Below are 19,217 nucleotides of genomic sequence, written 5' to 3'. Positions count from 1 at the left end.
AAAAGTGCTGAAGCAGTGAGTACTGTCAGATAAGTAAAAATCGTTTGTGCTTTGTTGTTTTTCTTTTTGTGTCTCCTTAATGCTTTATTGTGGTCTTAAGTCCCTTTTAGCATTTGCATAAAGTTCACGATAGATCCCTCTTTAATGACGTGCCGATCATTAGATACCTGTGTGTCAATAACATGCTCTGATGCTATGTTCCATTGACAGTCACACCGTGCCCCTCCATCTGCTTTTGTTTTGACCCTATCTTTGAACTTTATCTTGGTTGCTGGCCAGTAGTTTTCCCTTTAATTACAAGAAGGAAACTGTCAATAAAATCTGTTAAATGGGATGCAATGAGTGGCTTGAATGGGCGGACGGCTATTTGTTCAAATTCTGCAGCATTCAAGGTATTGACAGTTTGTTTTCTGGGGCCATATGTGACGATCAATCTCAGGCTGGGCTCAGCCGCGCTGAAAAATGAAAAACCAGATTGCTTTTGCTTACTTGTGGATGACGACTTGTGATTTGGCGCGGTCCTAGTGAGATGAGACCTTCTGCCCAAATTGCCCCCCTGAGAGCCGGGACGCGTGACTGTTTTTAGAAATAATTTTTTAATTGATTTTGTAATTAACAGTTCATCTACAATATTGATGCATGAATCCTCAGATTGATAGGAGGGAAATTGTTTTCAACAATGAAGTTGTACTTTCCTATTTATCTTTGTAATGTGATTTAGCACTCTGCATTTTTAATTGGAAATATAATTCAAAAACATGCAAAGCCAAAATGCTTATTAGTTTCTTTGTAAAATATTCTCCACCCCACTAACTCTGCCCTTAATTTTAGAAAATTATCTTATTCCAGATTAAACAAAATGCTGAAATGCCTCTCAAASATCAAAATTATTCTTGATTGAAGATTTATTTATAATTTTTGACCATTGTAAATAGACACTGGAGGATGCTTTGCAGCTACAGGAAGGTTATTTCTCAAAATTGGTCATGCTTAATGATCAGAGCAAAAAWGTTATCTGCAATTAGGAGTCTAAATGGAGAAGGGCTTTTGTATTTATTTTAATTCTGTAATTCAAAGACTGAATTAGAAATATTTCTGTAGTTTACTGGACTAAAAGGATGAGGGCTAGAATATAGGGATATGCTGTTAAATACCACTCACACCTTCCCCCCCCCCCACCTCCCCAAAAAAAGACATGCAGTGTTTAAGTAATAATAAAAAATAACTGCTGCCAAAAAAAAGTTTAGTCATACACTGTGCATAGAGTGTATCAAAATCATCTGTAGCTTCATTAACTTYGCTGGAAATTACAACCAGGATAATGTCAGAGATAAATACAGTTCRGCATACTAAAATTCAGGGCACATTGAAGTGAAAACATTTCCTTCCCTCATCTTAAAGGAAATAAAATTGGTGTCTTGAAATGAAACTCTTGCAAAGAGGAGTTAAAAAACTAGTGCAGCCATTCCACTTCCCTTTCAACAAAATGTTCTCTGTATTTCAGTATTTCAGCTCCAGGTTGTGTATGCAGCAGATACCAAACTTCTACCAGCTGTAGCCACACTARCGTGTAGGTGTAAAATAGCACCTGCACAATTACAGCCCTTCAGTGCATATCAGACCCTTAGTGTTTCAATTTTCAAATGCTAAAATTAAAATAAAGTTGAATTACATTTTTTTTGTCTTTTGTTTTAATAGACAAGAGCAGAATAGCTTATTTTCACATAACTAGGAACTTGGTTAATGTAAATGCAGCTATATARGAAAACCAAAATGCCATTATAAAATCAAAACAGTACCAATTCACATTTAAATATATTTTATTGCTACTTCTGCTTTCTTCCCCTGTTTATATTTCCAGTTTAAAATATATTAGCCTTTTATAACTGTAGAGAGTATAATAAGAAATCTTGTGTGTTTCAGACATTTTTTTGTCATATCCRCACTGTCTAGAAAGATTCCCAGGTTGACTCTACTGTAAACAGTAGACAAAGATGGTTTTATAGCTCCATATCTATGTTAGTGATTTATGATACAGTGTCATAGTACTTTCCCTGCTGGTGTTTGGAAGGAGGGAAAAGAAATTGTAGATTGTCTTCATATCGATTGTATTTTGTTTGAATAAATACCACAAGCCTTGTTTCGGCCAAAAGCTCAGTAGCATGAGCATTAAAATACACACTTTTCTTTAGGCCTACAGAGCCCATTTATGCAGTACTGGATCTGAGATAATCCTGCTATTGGGTCCCTAAAAGGTGGGGAGGAGTAGCCGTTTTTCAGGGAGATTCTCTGACAGCCACTATCAAATGTTCCCTGTGCAGGGCTGGCAGTGCCACACAACTTCCATAAATTTCCTGAAATGCAAGATGTGGCAACACTGTAGATTGTCACTGATTTCAAACTGAGTGCGTGTAGATTCTGGGAAGTTTAAATGCATAGGTAAGAGCACAATACTGAAAATGTATAGACATTTCAGTCCTGCATATGTTAAGTCTGTACAGGCATGATTTAAACAGTTACATTTAATATGTAAATATGGAATTTATCAGGTTAGATGTAAGCATCTGCATTGATTTGATAGTAATTAACACAGCCTTTATGCTTCAGCTCCAGAGAAGTCACWCTTTCCTTGGCATTGTCCTTGCCCTGCCAGTATCACGACTCCTTCCCTCTTTCCCTGCCTTCTGCACACAAAAGCCAGGAGGTGCCTTGGAGCCGCGGGATGCGGCCGCCCCGCGTTCCGCCTCACACCGCCCAAATGAAGCAAGCTGGCACCAATGAGCACTTTGTTTACCCACGCAGAAAATCAACTTTGAATGGTTTCCAAAACATGCATGTACCAATTACTTCCTCGTGTGTAAGGGAAGGTGAAATATTTACAGAATATGTTTGAAGTGTACACAAGTGCAGGCACACGCACGGGAATGCTCTGGCACGGGAAAGATGCACTTCTCATCTCTTCTCTGCTGGATGTGTTCCCACCTATTGATCAGGGTAATACTAAACAGGGAGTTGCAGGTGAGCAGTTTTTTTTTTAATAGCCTAATCAGTAAGGACTAAATTGGGCCTTCAGGCCTAATGTTGCAGAAGAGTTTAGGAGTCATAACTGAGTTTTAAGAGAAGCTCRGTTCCCATCTAAGACCTAACGTAAGGAACTGGAGTGTCAAAATACATCAGCACATTTGAAAATCTGATCTCTGTGCATCTGCTTAATAGGCTGCTGGCATCTTGAAAAATCTGACCCAGATGTGGATGCTAGGCACTTAAAAGGACAGCCCTATGCGCTGTTGAAAATTTAATCTGAAATGCTAATACTGGCTGTGTAGCCTGTACCACTAGAAGGAGAAAAGGACTTCTCACCGTCACACTTCTGGTCTTTGATATTAACTCTTGTAAAAAAAAAAAAAAAAAAAAAAATCACTCTTTCAGTACTGAAGGAGTGTGAGCAAAAAATTATCTTGGGCATAGATTTTGGCATAATGAAGTGCAGATCAATATTGATGCCAGTAAAGTTACACTGACATCCTGTTAAAAAATTAGTAAGTTGTTGTAAGTCTTTTAGCTTTCCAGACGTAGTGCACTCAGTGCACTAGGCTATCACCATTATATGATATTATCACAATGGAAATTAATTGTTAGAGTCCAGTAAATCACTTACTCCACAGGACATCATCTTTGTTCCCAGTGCATTTCACAACGTGCTATATTTAATTTGTAATAATGTCAATTTTTTCATTTTGTTTTATATAGCCATCTTGTTAGTGTTGTAATTCATGATTAAGACCTATTTTGACTGGGCATATATATATGTATRTACATACAGCTGTGTGTTAAGGTTGTGTTACAAGTGTTTATTTTGACAAATATAAATAGCAAGATTTTAATTCTTTTATGTAGTTTTGTACAGAGAGTAGTACAGCATAGAAATAAATTTTTAGAAAAGGAAGTCACCACTCTAGTCAAAGTTTTCATGCTGCTTGAAGACAGTTTATTCCTCATATTCATGCAATCAAATAGATGGCACCCACAATTCTTAGAGAAAATAAATAACTCTGTTACCATTTGCTTAATGTTAGCATTAGGAAATGGCAGCAGAGTTAATCAGTGGTTAATTAATGGTTAATAATTTTTTTTTCTTTTTTTTCTGGAAGCTACTCTAGTAACTGAGTAGCTTGGAGCTATTCCTCAGTTAGGGAATAAGCAGACACTATTTACATGTYAGTAGCCTGAGACTCACAGAGGGCAAGAARCRAGGCCAAACTTAGTCCTCAGAATGRTAATTGTGGTAATTTCTTATTTCTTGTAGTGAATAAAAAAATACTTTAAGGCCTTCATTCAACATTTTATTGAAGTTGGTTTCTCACCCTCCAGTTCTATCATTTGAYTTCCCTTTTTCCAGGCTTTTATTAGGCTTACGGTGTAGGGTCTTGAACCAGTACATAGTGTGGCATTTGTTCTGCATTGCAGAAAGTATTCCTGTATTTATTGCCTTTACTGTCTCTCCTAGTGGAAAGTAAGCCATTTCRGGAATAAAAAAGAAAAGAAAAGTTACTGTTTTAACTTCCTTTTGCCAGTGGTTTTAGTTCACTGCTAATCCAGTTAGTCCCTGAAATAAAATCCTCATTCTGTGAAGTAATTTCTTTTCTTACTATGCCTTCATTTCCTACTGTGTTTTAAAAACTTTTGAGGCTTCAGTTTTTATCTCTGCTGAAAAGCAGGCCAAATCAGGACAATCTGGACTCAGACCTCATTCACTACAATCAATTGCACAAGCCTTTGTTTTCTGGCTTCAGTTTTCACTGCCTGTAATTCCTATGGACAAGAAATTCTTAATTTATTCATCTTTGATTTTCAGCATCTATTCCGATGGAAGTGTCTGTTTCCAGTAGAATACTCCAGATGTCAGACCATTTTTGCCATTTTCTTTTGTAAGGGGAGAAACTCAGTTTGCCTCTCTGCTTRCCTCTTAGCCCAACCATGCAAATGTCAGCAAGCAGTTCTGCTCAGGAAAGACAGGCAGATAAGGGGTAAAAATTAAGTATGTTTGTTTATCCAACACAGGGAAGACCAAAGTATCTGGGGAAATTTCAGCTCTAGATGAAAAAAGGACAGGAATCTTGCTGGGTGAGGGAACCAAGGACCTATTTTGATTTGCTGTTGGTATTTTTCTTGGGTTGCTTCCATCTTAAGCAATATGCTTTTTAAAATGTCACTGTGTTGTATTTCTCTTAAAACTACCCAGAAACACAGTGTGGGCAAGTACCTTGTGTCCCTGTGCAAATCTGGCATGTGTTTCAGGGGAAGAGGAAGGGGTTCTGTAGTTCTGAGAACAGTTCACCCATTAATAAACACTGCAGTGGGTTTTGTGGGGTTTTTGGATTGGCAGTACAATCTAGATAAAAAAATCCCTTTTATTTCACGCATAACCCAGATTAGGAATTTTTTCATCYTTTTGTAAAGCAAAAACCATTTTGGTTTTTATTCTTAATCTTCATCCCATCCAGTTCTTCCAGGATCCTACAGCTTTCYGAGTGGGTTTATCCTGATTGAGTTGGTGAACTGCTCAGCTAACACAGAATCAGAAACATCACAGCAGTTGCTGTCTTTCAATGTACTTGTTGGTGTCTACCTTTCCAATGTGGCTTACCAGCATCTTAGTGAGTGTGTTCCCTGCTACATGCTCCCTGCTGCTTGATTCACTGTAATGTTTTCTTTTCACTTTCTGCATTTTCTGACATGAAGAAACACTTTATAAAGACCCCTGGTTTTCTTCCACTTCTTAATGATATTATATATAAAACATATAAATACCAGCCTTTAATTTTCCTCAAAGCAGAGTTATGAGAGGTCCTTGCCTTTAGTTCACCAGTTTTAGGCTAGTTATTGCCCTTTGTGATGTGTTCTGAATGATTCCTGGGTGGCTGGATGTTTGCTTGTTGCATTTGAGATGAAACTTGAATTTTAAATGCGGTAGATTGTAATCTGAGTTTCTGTCTGGACCTTGCAGTGTTTTTCTTGAATGAGAACTCTGGTTTTCTCCTATTTCTGTGCAATGATCTGATCAAATCTACTGATCAGAAGAGGTACAGTTCTATTTTCCCAACCTGTAATGGTAAAGAAACCATTTGCAAGGATAGAATGAGATTCTCCGAGCAGAGCTCCATGAGTCCATGTCCTCATTTGCTGATCTCACTCCCTCCCATGGCAGTTTTGATCAGGAACAACTTTTTCCCTGCCAGTGAAATCCCATGTTCTTAGCAGTTATGTCAACAAGTCTTGTGTTTGTCTGGTTTTAGTTTCACCAGCCTTGGATCATGTTTTTGCAGGGCATTTTACCATYAAATTCTGCTGTCTTTCAAATGACACTTTGAAATTACCCTGTTTAACTTCATTGTTTATACAGGGCACTGATTTTTAAGTGTATTACATCTGGGTGTAGATTTCTTGTGGATATTACCTGTTYGGAAAGTAACTAAATTATTCAGGCTGCCTGCAAAGCCACTTAAAAAAAAACCCCAAACCAACCCATAAACAAAAGAAAAGGCTTTTTTCATGGTTTAGGCAGAACTTTCAAACTCTTTGTACTTTGCTTATAATTCAATTCTATATTTTCTGTGGAATTGTTTCTTTATTTCTAGATTGTCACACAAATTGTCAGCATTTCTTTAACTTATAATGGTTTTTATTACATTGCTGAGGATTGGGTTTATCCCAATACATGAGTAATATTTAGCAATGAGTTAGCCTGCTCTGAATTCACTTCTACATCTGCCAGTCTGTAGTTACTGAAAAGATTTCTCTCTTTTATTTTTTTCTCCTCTTTTCCCCTTGGCTAGTTCAGCATTTTCAACCATTTTCCTTATTTTCAAAGGCTTACACCTGAGGGATTAAGATCTACATTCGTTTAATATCAGGAATAAAGTGGAAGTTCCAGACTGCAAGGCTAAAACTCGAAGAAGGATTTTTGTAGAGATTAATATTTTCCTGAGCAATCTGCAAGCTGAATCATGGTCTAATTAAATAGCACAGATTTATTGAGTTTGCATTTAAACATTGGCAGACCCTAGAATGAGCAAAGCTGAAATGAGTTTGAATCTTTTCTGTAAATGGGGAGTTAAATTATCATAGTAATTTGATTACATAATTTTTAAATCTTTCAAGCTAAATCACCATTTTAAAAGAGCAGTTTGAAGTCTTAATCATCACTGGGAGTGCCCCTCTCTCTGCTGTTTTTTCTTACCCCGTTTCTTGTGACCAAATCTGTTCCCCAAGGCACAGCTTCCTGAGCTGCTCCATGAGCCACCATTTGGCAGCAGAAAGATGGCTGGGCACATTCTTCCCAGCTACTAAATTAATTTCAAAGACAGCAGCAAATACATTAAATGCTTTACTACTCTTATTTTTCCATGTGAGTAATTGCCGTGTTTACCAGAGGTTTGGTACAGAATCACCCCTGCAASGAGAGGGTTAGAGCCCTTGGTTTTGGATGTCATCCACACAGTGGAATAGTTTGAGAGTAATTTGGAATGTAATAACTGTGTCAGAGGGCAGGTTTTGATTCTTTTCTGGGGGCTGTTCTCTTCTTTTCCCTCCTCACTCGCTTTCATTGTAAGAAATATGTAGAGTGTAGATATTCCTAATGCTCCAGGCCAAATTGCTCTCCAAACTGCTAAGTTAAACATCTTAGAAAAGTTTCATGTCTGTGTGAAAAATGTGTTAGTCTGGACTCCATGCATCTGTTTTCAAACTTATGGTCACTGTTACAAATACTGATTCTGGGAAGAGTCAGACTGGTTTTTTAAAGTATTAAGAACTAAACTCTTGTAGTTATAGTCTTCAAAAAGACCTGTCTTTCTATGCTGTATGGTATATTAAAAAGCCAGTCTTTGACTCWTCAAGGATTTGTTGCAGATAAAATGCTCCTGTTTGGTTCCCCAGTAATCTGGCCTTGGCATTGTGGGTCTGAGGAGAGGAGGAAAAGATATGTAATTTCATATCATTCAGTGCATCATTTATGGAAAAATTTTGCAGAGTAGCAGATCTTGTGTTCTCCGGCACAGCAGTGAATATCCAAGGGCTTGGTAAAGAGTTAGGGAGTAAAGAAAACCATTTTTTTTGAGATTGCATTCCAAATTAAGCCTGGTGGCTGGACACTATGCCTGAGACATCAGTCACGTCTGTATCTGTGTGTTAGCATGTCTGTATTGATTACATCTGTTTGTAGGACACACAATTCAGGGGTTTTCTCTTACCAACAGAGAATTATTAAATAGAATTGCCATATTTGARAACTATCAAAAATGTATGGATTTGGGGAATGGTCTCACACTAATTAGAACTAAATTTTGCTAGAGGTAATATTTKCCTGTCATCTTTTTCAAAATGTTGTAGCCTTCTTTATCCCTAGGAGAGATATTTCTGTGTCTGTGCTTTCAGCACAGCACACCTTGATGTGCAGTATCACATCCCTGCAGCGTATGTCTTAGCTGCATGCTTCTTAGAGCATGTATTCACTAAGACTCAGAATTATTAAACATGTAAAATTCCCATAGGACTCCATTATGTGTAATTAACAGATAAACTGTCATCAGAATCAATAAAACGTGCTAAATGATCCAAACTTGTATATAATTAAGTGTCTGTTTTAGAGCAGGAGCTGTAACTTTTATTTTTTTTTTTCTTTTCAATTTGCACATTTGTTGTGACAATAAGAGCTGGAGCATTTTTGTTAACCTGTTACTTACTGGTTTGTGTTTCAGTTTACATATTTGTATTTGAAAGGAGGGAGGTATTTACTGTCTGGGCTAATTACCTGAAGATATAGTTGCATGTCAGCTTTTAGGAGATGAATCTTAGATGCATCTTAATTCTCTGGATGTRATTCAGATATTTGAGGCACGTGCAAAATTTGATGTTTAATCACCAACAGGGTAAAACACGAGGCTCTGTCAAATGCTGATCCAGAGCATCAGACTGCTGATTACAGGGCGTGGAAACGATGATGGAAGTGGGTTCTTCACCATCCAGCTCCTTGGTTGTTATTCTATCTCGGAGCAGGGGCTTTATTCCAAACTAAAAAATTAGGATGCAAAGCAGTGTTACACAAAGTGGGGTTTTCAAGGCTTTAATCGTGCCCTGTCCCAGTTTCATGCTGAGCACAGCATGGCCTGAGGCTGGTACCCCCTCACAGCAGCTATGTTTTCATAGGATGTTTTATTGGTGCTGTGAGTCTGTTGACCAGCCCAATTCTGGTAGCTGATAGGGGCTGTTTGGTGGCCTCTTTCACCTATGACTGTTTTTCCTTACTTGCATTCACCTCACTTTGGACCACATCAGGGTTTTTTTGGCATTTATGACTACATAAAAGTCAGAGAATTAGGRCTGCTCATCCAAAGTAATCTCAGCATGGTCCAGTAACTGCATGTTCTCAGGGACATCTTCACTTTCTGTATGTCTCCAGTTGAGGGGTTTACAGTTATTTCAGTTAGATATTTTCTCTTTATTTCACACTTCCATTACTTTAATCTTTTCGGGTCATGTAGCAGTTTGCTTTAGTTCCTGGTGTGTGTTGCGTCTGGGCCTGTCACTCARTACTTGCACCACCAAGGCATCTCACCTGCAAAGGTGCAGGGCAGGGTGTTCCCTGGCAGTGTTCTATAAAAAATGCAAAAYCCCAACGCTAACAAAATAAACCACTGTCTGAGGGGGTGGCAGAGAAGGATTACACCTTGCAAGAGATGTTAGCTTCACAGAACAAAAGCCGTTCAGGAGCATGCTGAGTGTTGCCCGTCTGAATATGCCTGGGAGAGAAAAAATTGACTAAGCCTATCAGGAAATCCCATAAAACCGGCATTTCCCTCGAGTGGGTGCAGTGGTCCTAATCCCACAGTGAGTGTCTCTGAGCAGTGGTGACATCCCTGGCTGCCAGCTTGGCAGCCTTGGAAGCTGACACAGAATCTGCCACAGTAGGGCAGTTACCCTTGCTTTGCTGACAAAATGCAGCCCTCTGTTCCTTCAGCCCCTTGGCACTGTCACCACTTCAAAGCAGTCACCATGAAGATGGTTTTGGGAGCACCAAGGGTGACTGTTTTACTTGTTTGAGGAGGATGAGGAGAAGAATTACCTCGCCCAAGAGTTAATTGTACGTTTGTAGTTCTGCAGCATTTCAGTACACTTTCCTAAAGGTCAATACAGAAATTAATGGGTAATTATCTTCCTTCTGTGTGAAAGGSGATGGGCAGAACCAGGGGAAGCGTCATGCAGCCATAGCGGTATCAAGTTCCCGGCACACCAGACTGAAACCTCCTSTTGCTCCTTTGTTTTGCAGACTCGATGCACATAGAGGATGTGGAGGCAGTGCAGAAACTTCAGGACGTCCTACACGAGGCTCTGCAGGATTATGAGGCTGGGCAGCACATGGAGGACCCCCGTCGTGCAGGCAAGATGTTGATGACTCTCCCGCTTCTGAGGCAAACCTCCACCAAGGCTGTGCAGCATTTCTACAACATCAAACTGGAAGGCAAAGTCCCCATGCACAAACTTTTTTTGGAAATGCTGGAGGCCAAGGTCTGACTAAAGCATCATGGGCTTCCCCATCATGCACGTTTTAAAAAAAAAAAAAAAAAAAAAAAAAAAAAAAAAAAAAANAAAAAAAAAAAAGGGAAAATAAACAGGATAATAATGGCAAAGAAACTTAGTGTTTAATTAAGGAAAAAATGACTAAATGACTGCACTGATATTTAGCAGCAAGACTGTGAAGCAGCTTTCAACTTTTTCTTGTGTCTTTCTGATGCAGTTTTTTCTTTTCCTTTTCCTTTTCTCTTTTTTCCTTTCTGTTCTTTCCTTTCCTTTTTTCCTTTTTCTCTTTGTTTTTCCTTTTGCTGCTGAACTTTTTAAAAAGAGGTCTCTAATTGAAGAGAGATGGAAGCCAGGCCTGCCAAAGGATGGAAATCCATAATATGGATGCCAGTGAACTTATTATGAACCATAATGTCCCCAATGACAAAGGAATCAAAGAGAGAACCACCGTACCTAGCAGTACAGTACAACACGATGAACTGACTGAATGCAGTATTAGATTTCATAGGAGCAGTCTCTAATTAGACGACTAAGCGACGATGCATCGGCTGCTTCTTATCATTGCATTTTCCATCTAGATCAGTTACAGCCATTTGATTCCTTAATTGTTTTTTCAAGTCTTCCAGATATTTCTTAGGTTAGCTACGATGTAACTTTTTCAGGGAATAGTTTAAGCTTTATTCATTCATGCAATACTAAAGAGAAAGAAATACTGCATTTTTGTGCTGGCTTGAACAATGATGAACAATAATGAAGGACAAATGAATCCTGAAGGAAGGTTTTTTTAAATGTTTCGTTTCTTCTTACTAACGGAGATTTTTTTGTACCAGCTTTACCAGTTTTCAGCCATTTATTAATGTGGGAATTTATCTTACTAAAGCAATAGTCGAAGGGAAGGTGCATATTATCACGGATGCAATTTATGTTGTGTGCCAGTCTGGTCCAAAACATCCAGTTTCTTAACATGAGCTCCAGTTTATAACTAAATGTTCACTGACTCAAAGGATTAGATTACACCTGCAGTATATCCAAGTAGTCTGCCATATAAATACTCCATGTGGAATACCAATCCGTAAYGGTGTTAGGAGACAGCGGCTGCGCAGAGCTGCGGTCGCCGAGTGATTTCTAACTGCTTCAGTTGCAAATGAACGAGATAACTCCTGCCTGWTCGCAAAATCGTAACCTCACACGCAGAAAAACCCTATCAACCAATAGTAGCTTAGAGGCAATGAGGCAAATGCCGCCGTTTGCAAAATTAAGAAATCAGAGTAAGTAGACTTCTGACCAAATTGAAGAATTTAACACTTCTGTACCTTATTTATTGATTTAGATTTTCGTTTGTAAATGGCGATCCTTAACAAGTAGCTAAACCAGTATATGTGCTTTTCAACCAGTATTGTCACAGCATGAAAGTCATTCAGTTTCAAGACTGTTACAAGGTGTAATCTAATGTATAAACCGATTAGATGCCCCCAGAAAACTACAGTCGCTAAATAACCAATAAACAATAACCTCCATCAAATGCTATACCAATGTACCAGTGTTAGTAGCTGCTCCCTGTACTATGTGAACATCCTTATTCTATGTACACAGATGTAATTAAAATTGTAATCCTAACAAACAAAAGAAATGTAGTTCAGCTTTTCAATGTTTCATGTTTGCTGTGCTTTTCTGAATTTTTATGTTGCATTCAAAGACTGTTGTCTTGTTCTTCTTGTGGTGTTTGGATTCTTGTGGTGTGTGCTTATAGACACAGGGTAGAATTAGAGACAATATTGGATGTACAATTCCTCAGGAGATTACAGTAGTATATTCTATTCCTTACCGGTAATAAAGTTCTTCCTAGTAATAATTAAGAGATCGAAACTCCAAACAAGTACTCGTTATGAACAGATACACACTGAAATCATAATATTTTCAAAACAAGGGATAATTTCTGTAACAGTTTATTATAGAATACCAATGTATAGCTTAGAAAATAAAACTTTGAATATTTCAAGATTATAGATAAGTCTAATTTTTAAATGCTGTAAATATAGCTTTTATTCAATCATCTCTCAGATGTTGTTATTAACTCGCTCTGTGTTGTTGCAAAACTTTTTTGGTGCGGACAAGTTTCCAAAACTATTGCTACGTTGTGTGCTTTAAACAAAATAACAATGGGCCGATGCTTCCTCGGCCTAGTGCTAGGAAAAAAAAAAACTGTGTATCTATCATTAGCTATATGGGACTATATTGTAGATTGTGTTTTCTCAGTAGAGAAGTGACTGTAGTGTGATTCTAGGTAAATCATCATTAGCAATTCATTCAGATGGTCAATAACTTGAAATTTATAGCTGTGATAGGAGTTCAGAAATTGGCACATCCCTTTTGAAAAATGTCAAAAAAATACAACTCCTGGGAAAAAGGTGCTGATTCTATAAGATTATTTATATATGTAAGAGTGCAAAAAAAAAAAGTTTATTTTCCAGAAAGTTTGTGCAGGGTTTAAGTTGCTACTGTTCAAGTACACTATATATATATAAATATATAATATAAATATTGTTTTTGCTGTATCACATTAAAGAACTTGGGCTTCAGGGTCAAAAGCCAATCAACTAGAAGTATACAAAAAACACACAAAAAATGGAGATGTGTTAAAGGCACACGGTGCAAACTTTAGTTTTCATTTTCCGTAATTTTTTGGAGCTGCAAAAGAACAAGTATCTCAAGACTGTAAAACCTTTCATTACCTGAAACTTAGCTTAAAAAAAACTGCACGGGCTTTRTAATGTTGTTCATCCTAAACCTTGCTGGAGAAGAGTTCTTTCAAGACCACTTACTTAATGTGAAGTGTTGGGAAAATTTCAAAGGGTGTATGTTTTAGCCATAACAATTTAATTTCTATTTTTGCTTCATTTTTTAATTTTTTCTTATTTAAAGCAATATGATTGTGTAACTCACAGAAGTTACACATTTGTTTCAATCAGATCAGATTGTTGTATTTATTCCACTATTTTGCATTTAAATGATAACATAAAAAGATATAAAAAATTAAAACTGCTATTTTTCTTATAGAAGAGAAAATGGGTGTTGGTGATTGTATTTTAATTATTTAAGCGTCTCTGTTTACCTGCCTAGGAAAACATTTTACAGCAGTCTTATCGTGCAAAGATCGCAAAAGGACAAAAAAAATTAAACTGCTTATAATGATCCAGGAGTTGCATAATAGCCAGTAGTTAAAAACCGAAACAAAACAACAAATTAAAACAAACATGTCTATAGCTGTAGATGGGCTTCACATCTGTATAGCAATCAACTGTATATTTTTGTGATGTGTATCATACCGTGTGCTCCAACCAATGTCCATTTGTGTAAATGTATTTATTTTATATTGTATATATTGTTAAATGCAAAAAGGAGATATGATTCTGTAACTCCAATCAGTTCAGATGTGTAACTCAAATTATTATGCCTTTCAGGATGATGGTAGAGCAATATTAAACAAGCTTCCACTTTTGATTGCTTTTATTTTATTTTTTGTGTTGTGGGGTTTTTTTTTTGTTTTTGTTTTCTTTTTTGGAGGAGGAAATGGAGCAGTTAGCGTTGCCTTTTGTTGCWTCCATTCAAGAGGGAGCCAGCGTTTGCACTTCTCCCTCAAAGTACAATATGAGTGTAAATAAATGCTATATAAAGCCTTGTCAGAATAAATTCCAGTGTGGTACAAGACATTTTGCATACTCTTAAATATGCAAAATGTCTCATAGCACATTAGAATTCAGGCTGGCAGGCCTTTATATAGCACTTACTTAATCTTAAAGCATCTTCACATCAACCTGCATTACTCAAAATCATTGCCTCTCTGTCAATGTCATAAAAGAAAACTTTCCCACTATTTTAAGATCACATTAATATCATATAGAAGTAGGTTTTTTTTTTGCTTTCTCCATCAACAACTCAGTCTATCATTCATTTCCCGCTGCAGGAGACTCCTTTAATGTGTTCTGAGTAAAAATAAAAAAAATAAATTAAGAAAAAAAACCACCCTGTATTATTTGATCCAGCGTTGCTGAATGGAAGTAAACAGCCCCCAGAGCAGTGATCCAGGCTGGTGCTAACAAAGAGCGCTGAAAGCTGTCGGGATCCAGGGATCCAGGCGGGTTAAACGGTGCCATAAATGGGCTCTGGGCCCCATCCCTCCGAGGGGCTGCAGCCCCCCTTGCTCGGGCTCTGCCYCTCTTTCCTGTGGACCCTTCTGGAACCATCACCGAAGTGCTAATGTGTGCTTTTCTTGCTTTTTAGCCGATCTTGATAGCGTTTTGTCGTCGTGTTCGCCATCGTGTTTCTCACCTTGTCTGCCGGCCGTCCTCTGGAGGTTCCGGCTGAGCGCAGCGGTGACACTCGGGGACAGGAACTGGGTCAGCCACGGTACCGGGGCAGCACCAGGGCTGCTCTTTGTGCTTCATGGCAACTTAACCAGAGGGCACCCYGCCCTGCTGCCAGCGCTGTCTGTGTTTTAACTGTCTAGGAAATGGGGGGGTTGTTTTCTGAGTGAAAGGAGCAGCAGAGCAATAGGGAGATGAATCCTGTGTGGGCTCTTCCAAGATGATTAGAATTGGGGTTTAGTGTTGAGGCTGCTGTGTACACAGGCATGCACCCAGAGCTGGCTTTCCCCCCTTTTTTTAGTATTTCCTTCCCTATTTATTAGTTTCCCATTTTTACACAGAAAAAAAAATACATGCAACTCTCAGATGAAGCCACTTGTAGGGCTCTGTCTCTGCAGAGTTTTTCTGGGTCTTTTTCTTTCTTGCTTCTTGCTGTGCTGTATCTGCATGACAGCCAGGACCGGCACAGAGTAGGCAGTAATGTTTCTGCAGGAATCTGGGGAATTTGGCTAGGAGCACAAACCKTTCTAAACTGTGGAAACAGCTACTTAGTCTTTAAGGAAAATAAAAACAGGGCTTGGGGCAATGGCATTCATAGCTCAGACAACACACCCCTACAGCTCTCAACTGCTGCAGCCCCAGCCTGTGGCCACCACAACACCACTTGGCTAAAATATGGAGATGGCAAACCAAGAGCCTTCCCACTGGTATGGCTTAGCTCAGAGAAATCGGGTTTTGGCTGACAGGCTTTTCATCACCCTTCCCATCCCCTGCTCCACCAGCTCCCCAAATAAAAGAAGCCATCCCAGCCCAAGAGTGTGATTTTGCCTCTGGAGGTGTTGGTTTGGCAGTTCCACTGCCCCTCACTGCTCCTCTGGCACCCRTGCCCTCAGCCAGAGCCATCGGTGTTGATCTGAAAGGAAAACTTCGCTCCCTGAGCTGACTCCTAAGTGGCATGGGATTTGTGATGGGCACTGAGTTTTCTCAGGAGCTTTGCAGTCAAGTAATGGCCTAATTTGATGGCCTGACTTGAATCATTTGGGCTCTTTGGTTGGTTGAAGGTTCTTTTGGCCTTGCGAGTTTGCAGTGTGAGGAGGYCTGGCAAACACCCATAAAAGGGGTCTGGTGGTGTCCCAGCAGCTGGTCCTGTCTCAGTGGGAGAAATGGCAGGGAAATCACGTGCCAGTCAGTGCTGCTGCATGTGCAGTTATGTGTGTTTGCTCGTACTCAGGTACTCAGTGCCGGTGCAGAAAGACCAAACATGGATTAAAAAAAAAAAAAAAAATGAAAACAAAGATTATAAAAGGTAACAAATGGAAATACTGTCTTTAGATAACCCTCTTGTTGTATTTTTTTAAAGTGACCAGCAGTGTTGCCCAGTTATACACTAGTGGGGAAAATAAACCCCTAAGCACAAAAACACCTGAGATTTTTTTCGGTACAGGCTTCTGCAGGAGAAAGCRCCTCTTTTTTTTTTTAAAACATTCCCTCTCCTGGATTTTGTACTACACTCAAGAATGGGACAGCTTCCATCTGTTTTCTACATTTCCTTCTGTAGCCTTTGTTCATTCTCCTTCACAGTTTCCTTCACTTGCACCTTTCCTTTCCTTTGCATTTCATCTCTYTCGTGTAATGTAGGTCTCTGATTTCACATGGCACTTTGCTAATTACTCTGTCCTTCGTTATCCAGCCCACCTCGCAAGGCACGCGATGAAATGCTGCTTTGGTGTGTCCATAGGTTGCCTTTACACACAGATCACAAACTCCCTCCTTATTGTTGCTAGTGAAGAAGGGGGAGAATCCCCCAAGTAACTACGGAAWAGGATATGGATGCATTTATTTGCTTTTCCCATTTTTATCCAGAGGTGTTTTTGCTGCCACATCCCGGGGCCGTGCTAATCGTTAGTGCTTCGTTAAGATGAAGGGCCGCACTCTCCCAGTGTTCGCATTCCCAAGCTGGCTCCTCACAATCTCCGCTAATATAAAGAAGCAAGTGGCGCTAGATTGATTACATGCAGGCTCTTATTATTAAGCAGAACAGAAAAGAAAGGAATTTCAAAATATAATCCTCCGCTCCCAGGAGTATTTGTCTTGTTCTCCATGAAGTTAAAGGTCTGAAATAATGTGCCCATCAGGAGCTCAATGTTGCATGTCCATGCCAGTTGGTCCAAGGGCTTGTTATGATGGTAATGACCTGCTGAAACGTGAGCTTTGATGGCAACAATACAATTGCTACCAGCTCACCCGCTGGGAGAAATATTTTATTATTGTCAAATGCCCTCCGCAGAGATTTGTTTTGCCTGTTCCTGTTTAAATTAAATTCAGAGCAGAACTGCATTATTATTTCTCYAGAGTATATTTGAAATAAACAACTAGTCTCCAAATTTAGGATTCCTGGTTAGTTTAAATTTTCTTATTAGCAGAAAAATTACAATAGGTGACAACATAGCTGCAGGAATATTATTATGGCAGCCGTGTGAGAGATTTACACACTGAGAACATGGCCTAAAAGCACAAGAACTCCCTTCTACTTTACAAATGCCAGCCAAATTAATAATTAACCGTGCCATAAATTCTCCAGCCTTCAAGAATGATGTCAGTGCTCTTCTGTGTCACACTAGAGGAATTTTGTCATAAGACTAAGTGGTGTTCTTTATAAAGGGCGTTACTTATGTGTAGAAAGCGGCCCAGGAAAACAGCCCTTGCCACTCCATATTACGGCAGCTCRGCAAACAAGTGACAGCAGGACTTCAGAGTCATTTACTGCTGCTTTCTCAAGGCAAAACTCTCTYCTTACCCCTGTGAAACAGAGCAAATTTTGTTCCACATTAAATGGGCCAGATTATCTCTTCCACAAGCTAAAGAGACAACACTAAATCCCAGCTCATGTAATTTCCTTCAAAATTGTTCTGCTCGGGCTGGGTGTTCCCAGGAGCGCCACCAGCAGAATTATCCGGCAATTCAGCTGTACTTAAATTGGCAGATGTTGGAGATTTAAGACAGTCCTGAAGCCTTAGCACAAATCCTCCACTTCTGCGCTGCCTCGTGGCCTCTCCCTCTCCAGCCGATGCCACAGCAGCYGATCCCACGGACTGCCAAGCTGCCAGGCTGTGCCACCCTTGCCTTGTTCCATGCAGSACCAGGACCAGGGGGAGCCTGCTGCAGGAGCCCCTCTAAAGGCTTTTTAGAGAGAGAATTAGAGGGTAAATGGCAAYTGAAAGGGGTTAAAAGAAAAAATATTTTTAAATCACAAGTGCTGTATGAATCRCACTCCTAACACTCTCCAGTTCAATCTACCATGCTCTATCTAATTTCACGGCTTCATTGGGAATGGCCACAAGGTGAGGGGCTGGCAGTAAGAGGAAGTCAATAAGGGCAGAATTCTCATATCAGGCTGCGAAGGAGTCACAGTGTTACTTGCCAGAGGTTAAACTGAGATCTTCAGGGCTCCTGGGTAGTACTGAAGGGAAAAACTCAGTATCATCCTCACTAGTTTCCTTCCTCACTGCTACCCTGATTTAAATTAAAAAATACCCGGGTCTGAATCCCAGGGAGCATCTCTGTATTCTGACACTGAAGTGTTTCATTCTTCCCTGGGGTCTGCAGGCCTCCCACCCCTCACCCTCGGAGTACCCAGGTCTCTCTCCTTAACCACTTCTGACCCTGCCCTGAATATTCTGTCCTTTGCTACCTAACRAAAACACCTTAATGAATGAGGTGTCTCCAGCCCATCGAGGCTGAGCTGTACAGTTAGTCACACACATGGAATATCCTCCTCTGAGCAGGGGCTGAATCCCAGGTCATGCCCATGGTTTCCACCTCAGTTAACTCCCGGCAGGTTGTTCCCACTCTGCTGTGAAACCTCAGCATAATCACACAGCCACTTTCTGTGMTCACAAAAGAAGTGATAAGTAAGAAAATCCTCCCTCAGCCCAGCCTTTTCACTCCTTCCCCTCCAGGCTCCTCATTCCCTTCCTCTCTGCAGGACCAGCTCTGTGTTACCAGTGCTGGCCCAAAAGAATGAAGGTGGGGTGGAGGCAGGAAATGATATTTTCCTTCCAGAAAGGGTGCTTTCCYCATCCTGTGGCTCCCAGCTCTGGGCTCAGGGCTCCAGCCCACACTGTTATTTCTGTCAGGAGGAAGCGGCAGCATAAAGTTTGTCTGGGCTGGTCCTGGGCATTCYGTGGAACAGAAGTTACTCATGTCCCCACGACTCATGTGAGTGATCCTTAGTGGGCACTGCAGAGGCTCGAGTTCAGGCTTGAGGCCAGCACT

At 39.8% G+C, this 19,217-nt stretch overlaps 1 protein-coding gene across 16 annotated transcripts in view; it reads left to right on the top strand.

Annotated features, from left to right (window-relative positions):
• ESRRG (estrogen related receptor gamma) overlaps nucleotides 1-14,093 on the top strand; it is a 448,915-nt gene extending 434,822 nt beyond the window's left edge. For all 16 annotated transcript variants that reach the window (XM_057365148.1, XM_057365142.1, XM_057365152.1 and 13 more), the window contains one exon: nucleotides 10,328-14,093. In XM_057365148.1, coding sequence (XP_057221131.1) covers nucleotides 10,328-10,572 — 245 coding nt within the window. In that variant the 3' untranslated portion in view covers nucleotides 10,573-14,093. The remainder of the gene's footprint in view (nucleotides 1-10,327) is intronic.
• The last annotated feature ends 5,124 nt before the right edge of the window (nucleotides 14,094-19,217 follow it).

This window comes from Malurus melanocephalus, unplaced genomic scaffold (genome assembly GCF_030028575.1).
Source record: "Malurus melanocephalus ecotype Western Australia unplaced genomic scaffold, MMel_1.1 scaffold_48, whole genome shotgun sequence".
Taxonomy (NCBI): Eukaryota; Metazoa; Chordata; class Aves; order Passeriformes; family Maluridae; genus Malurus; species Malurus melanocephalus.
Note: the sequence above shows the minus strand (reverse complement) of the source record. Positions and strands in the feature narration are given on the sequence as shown.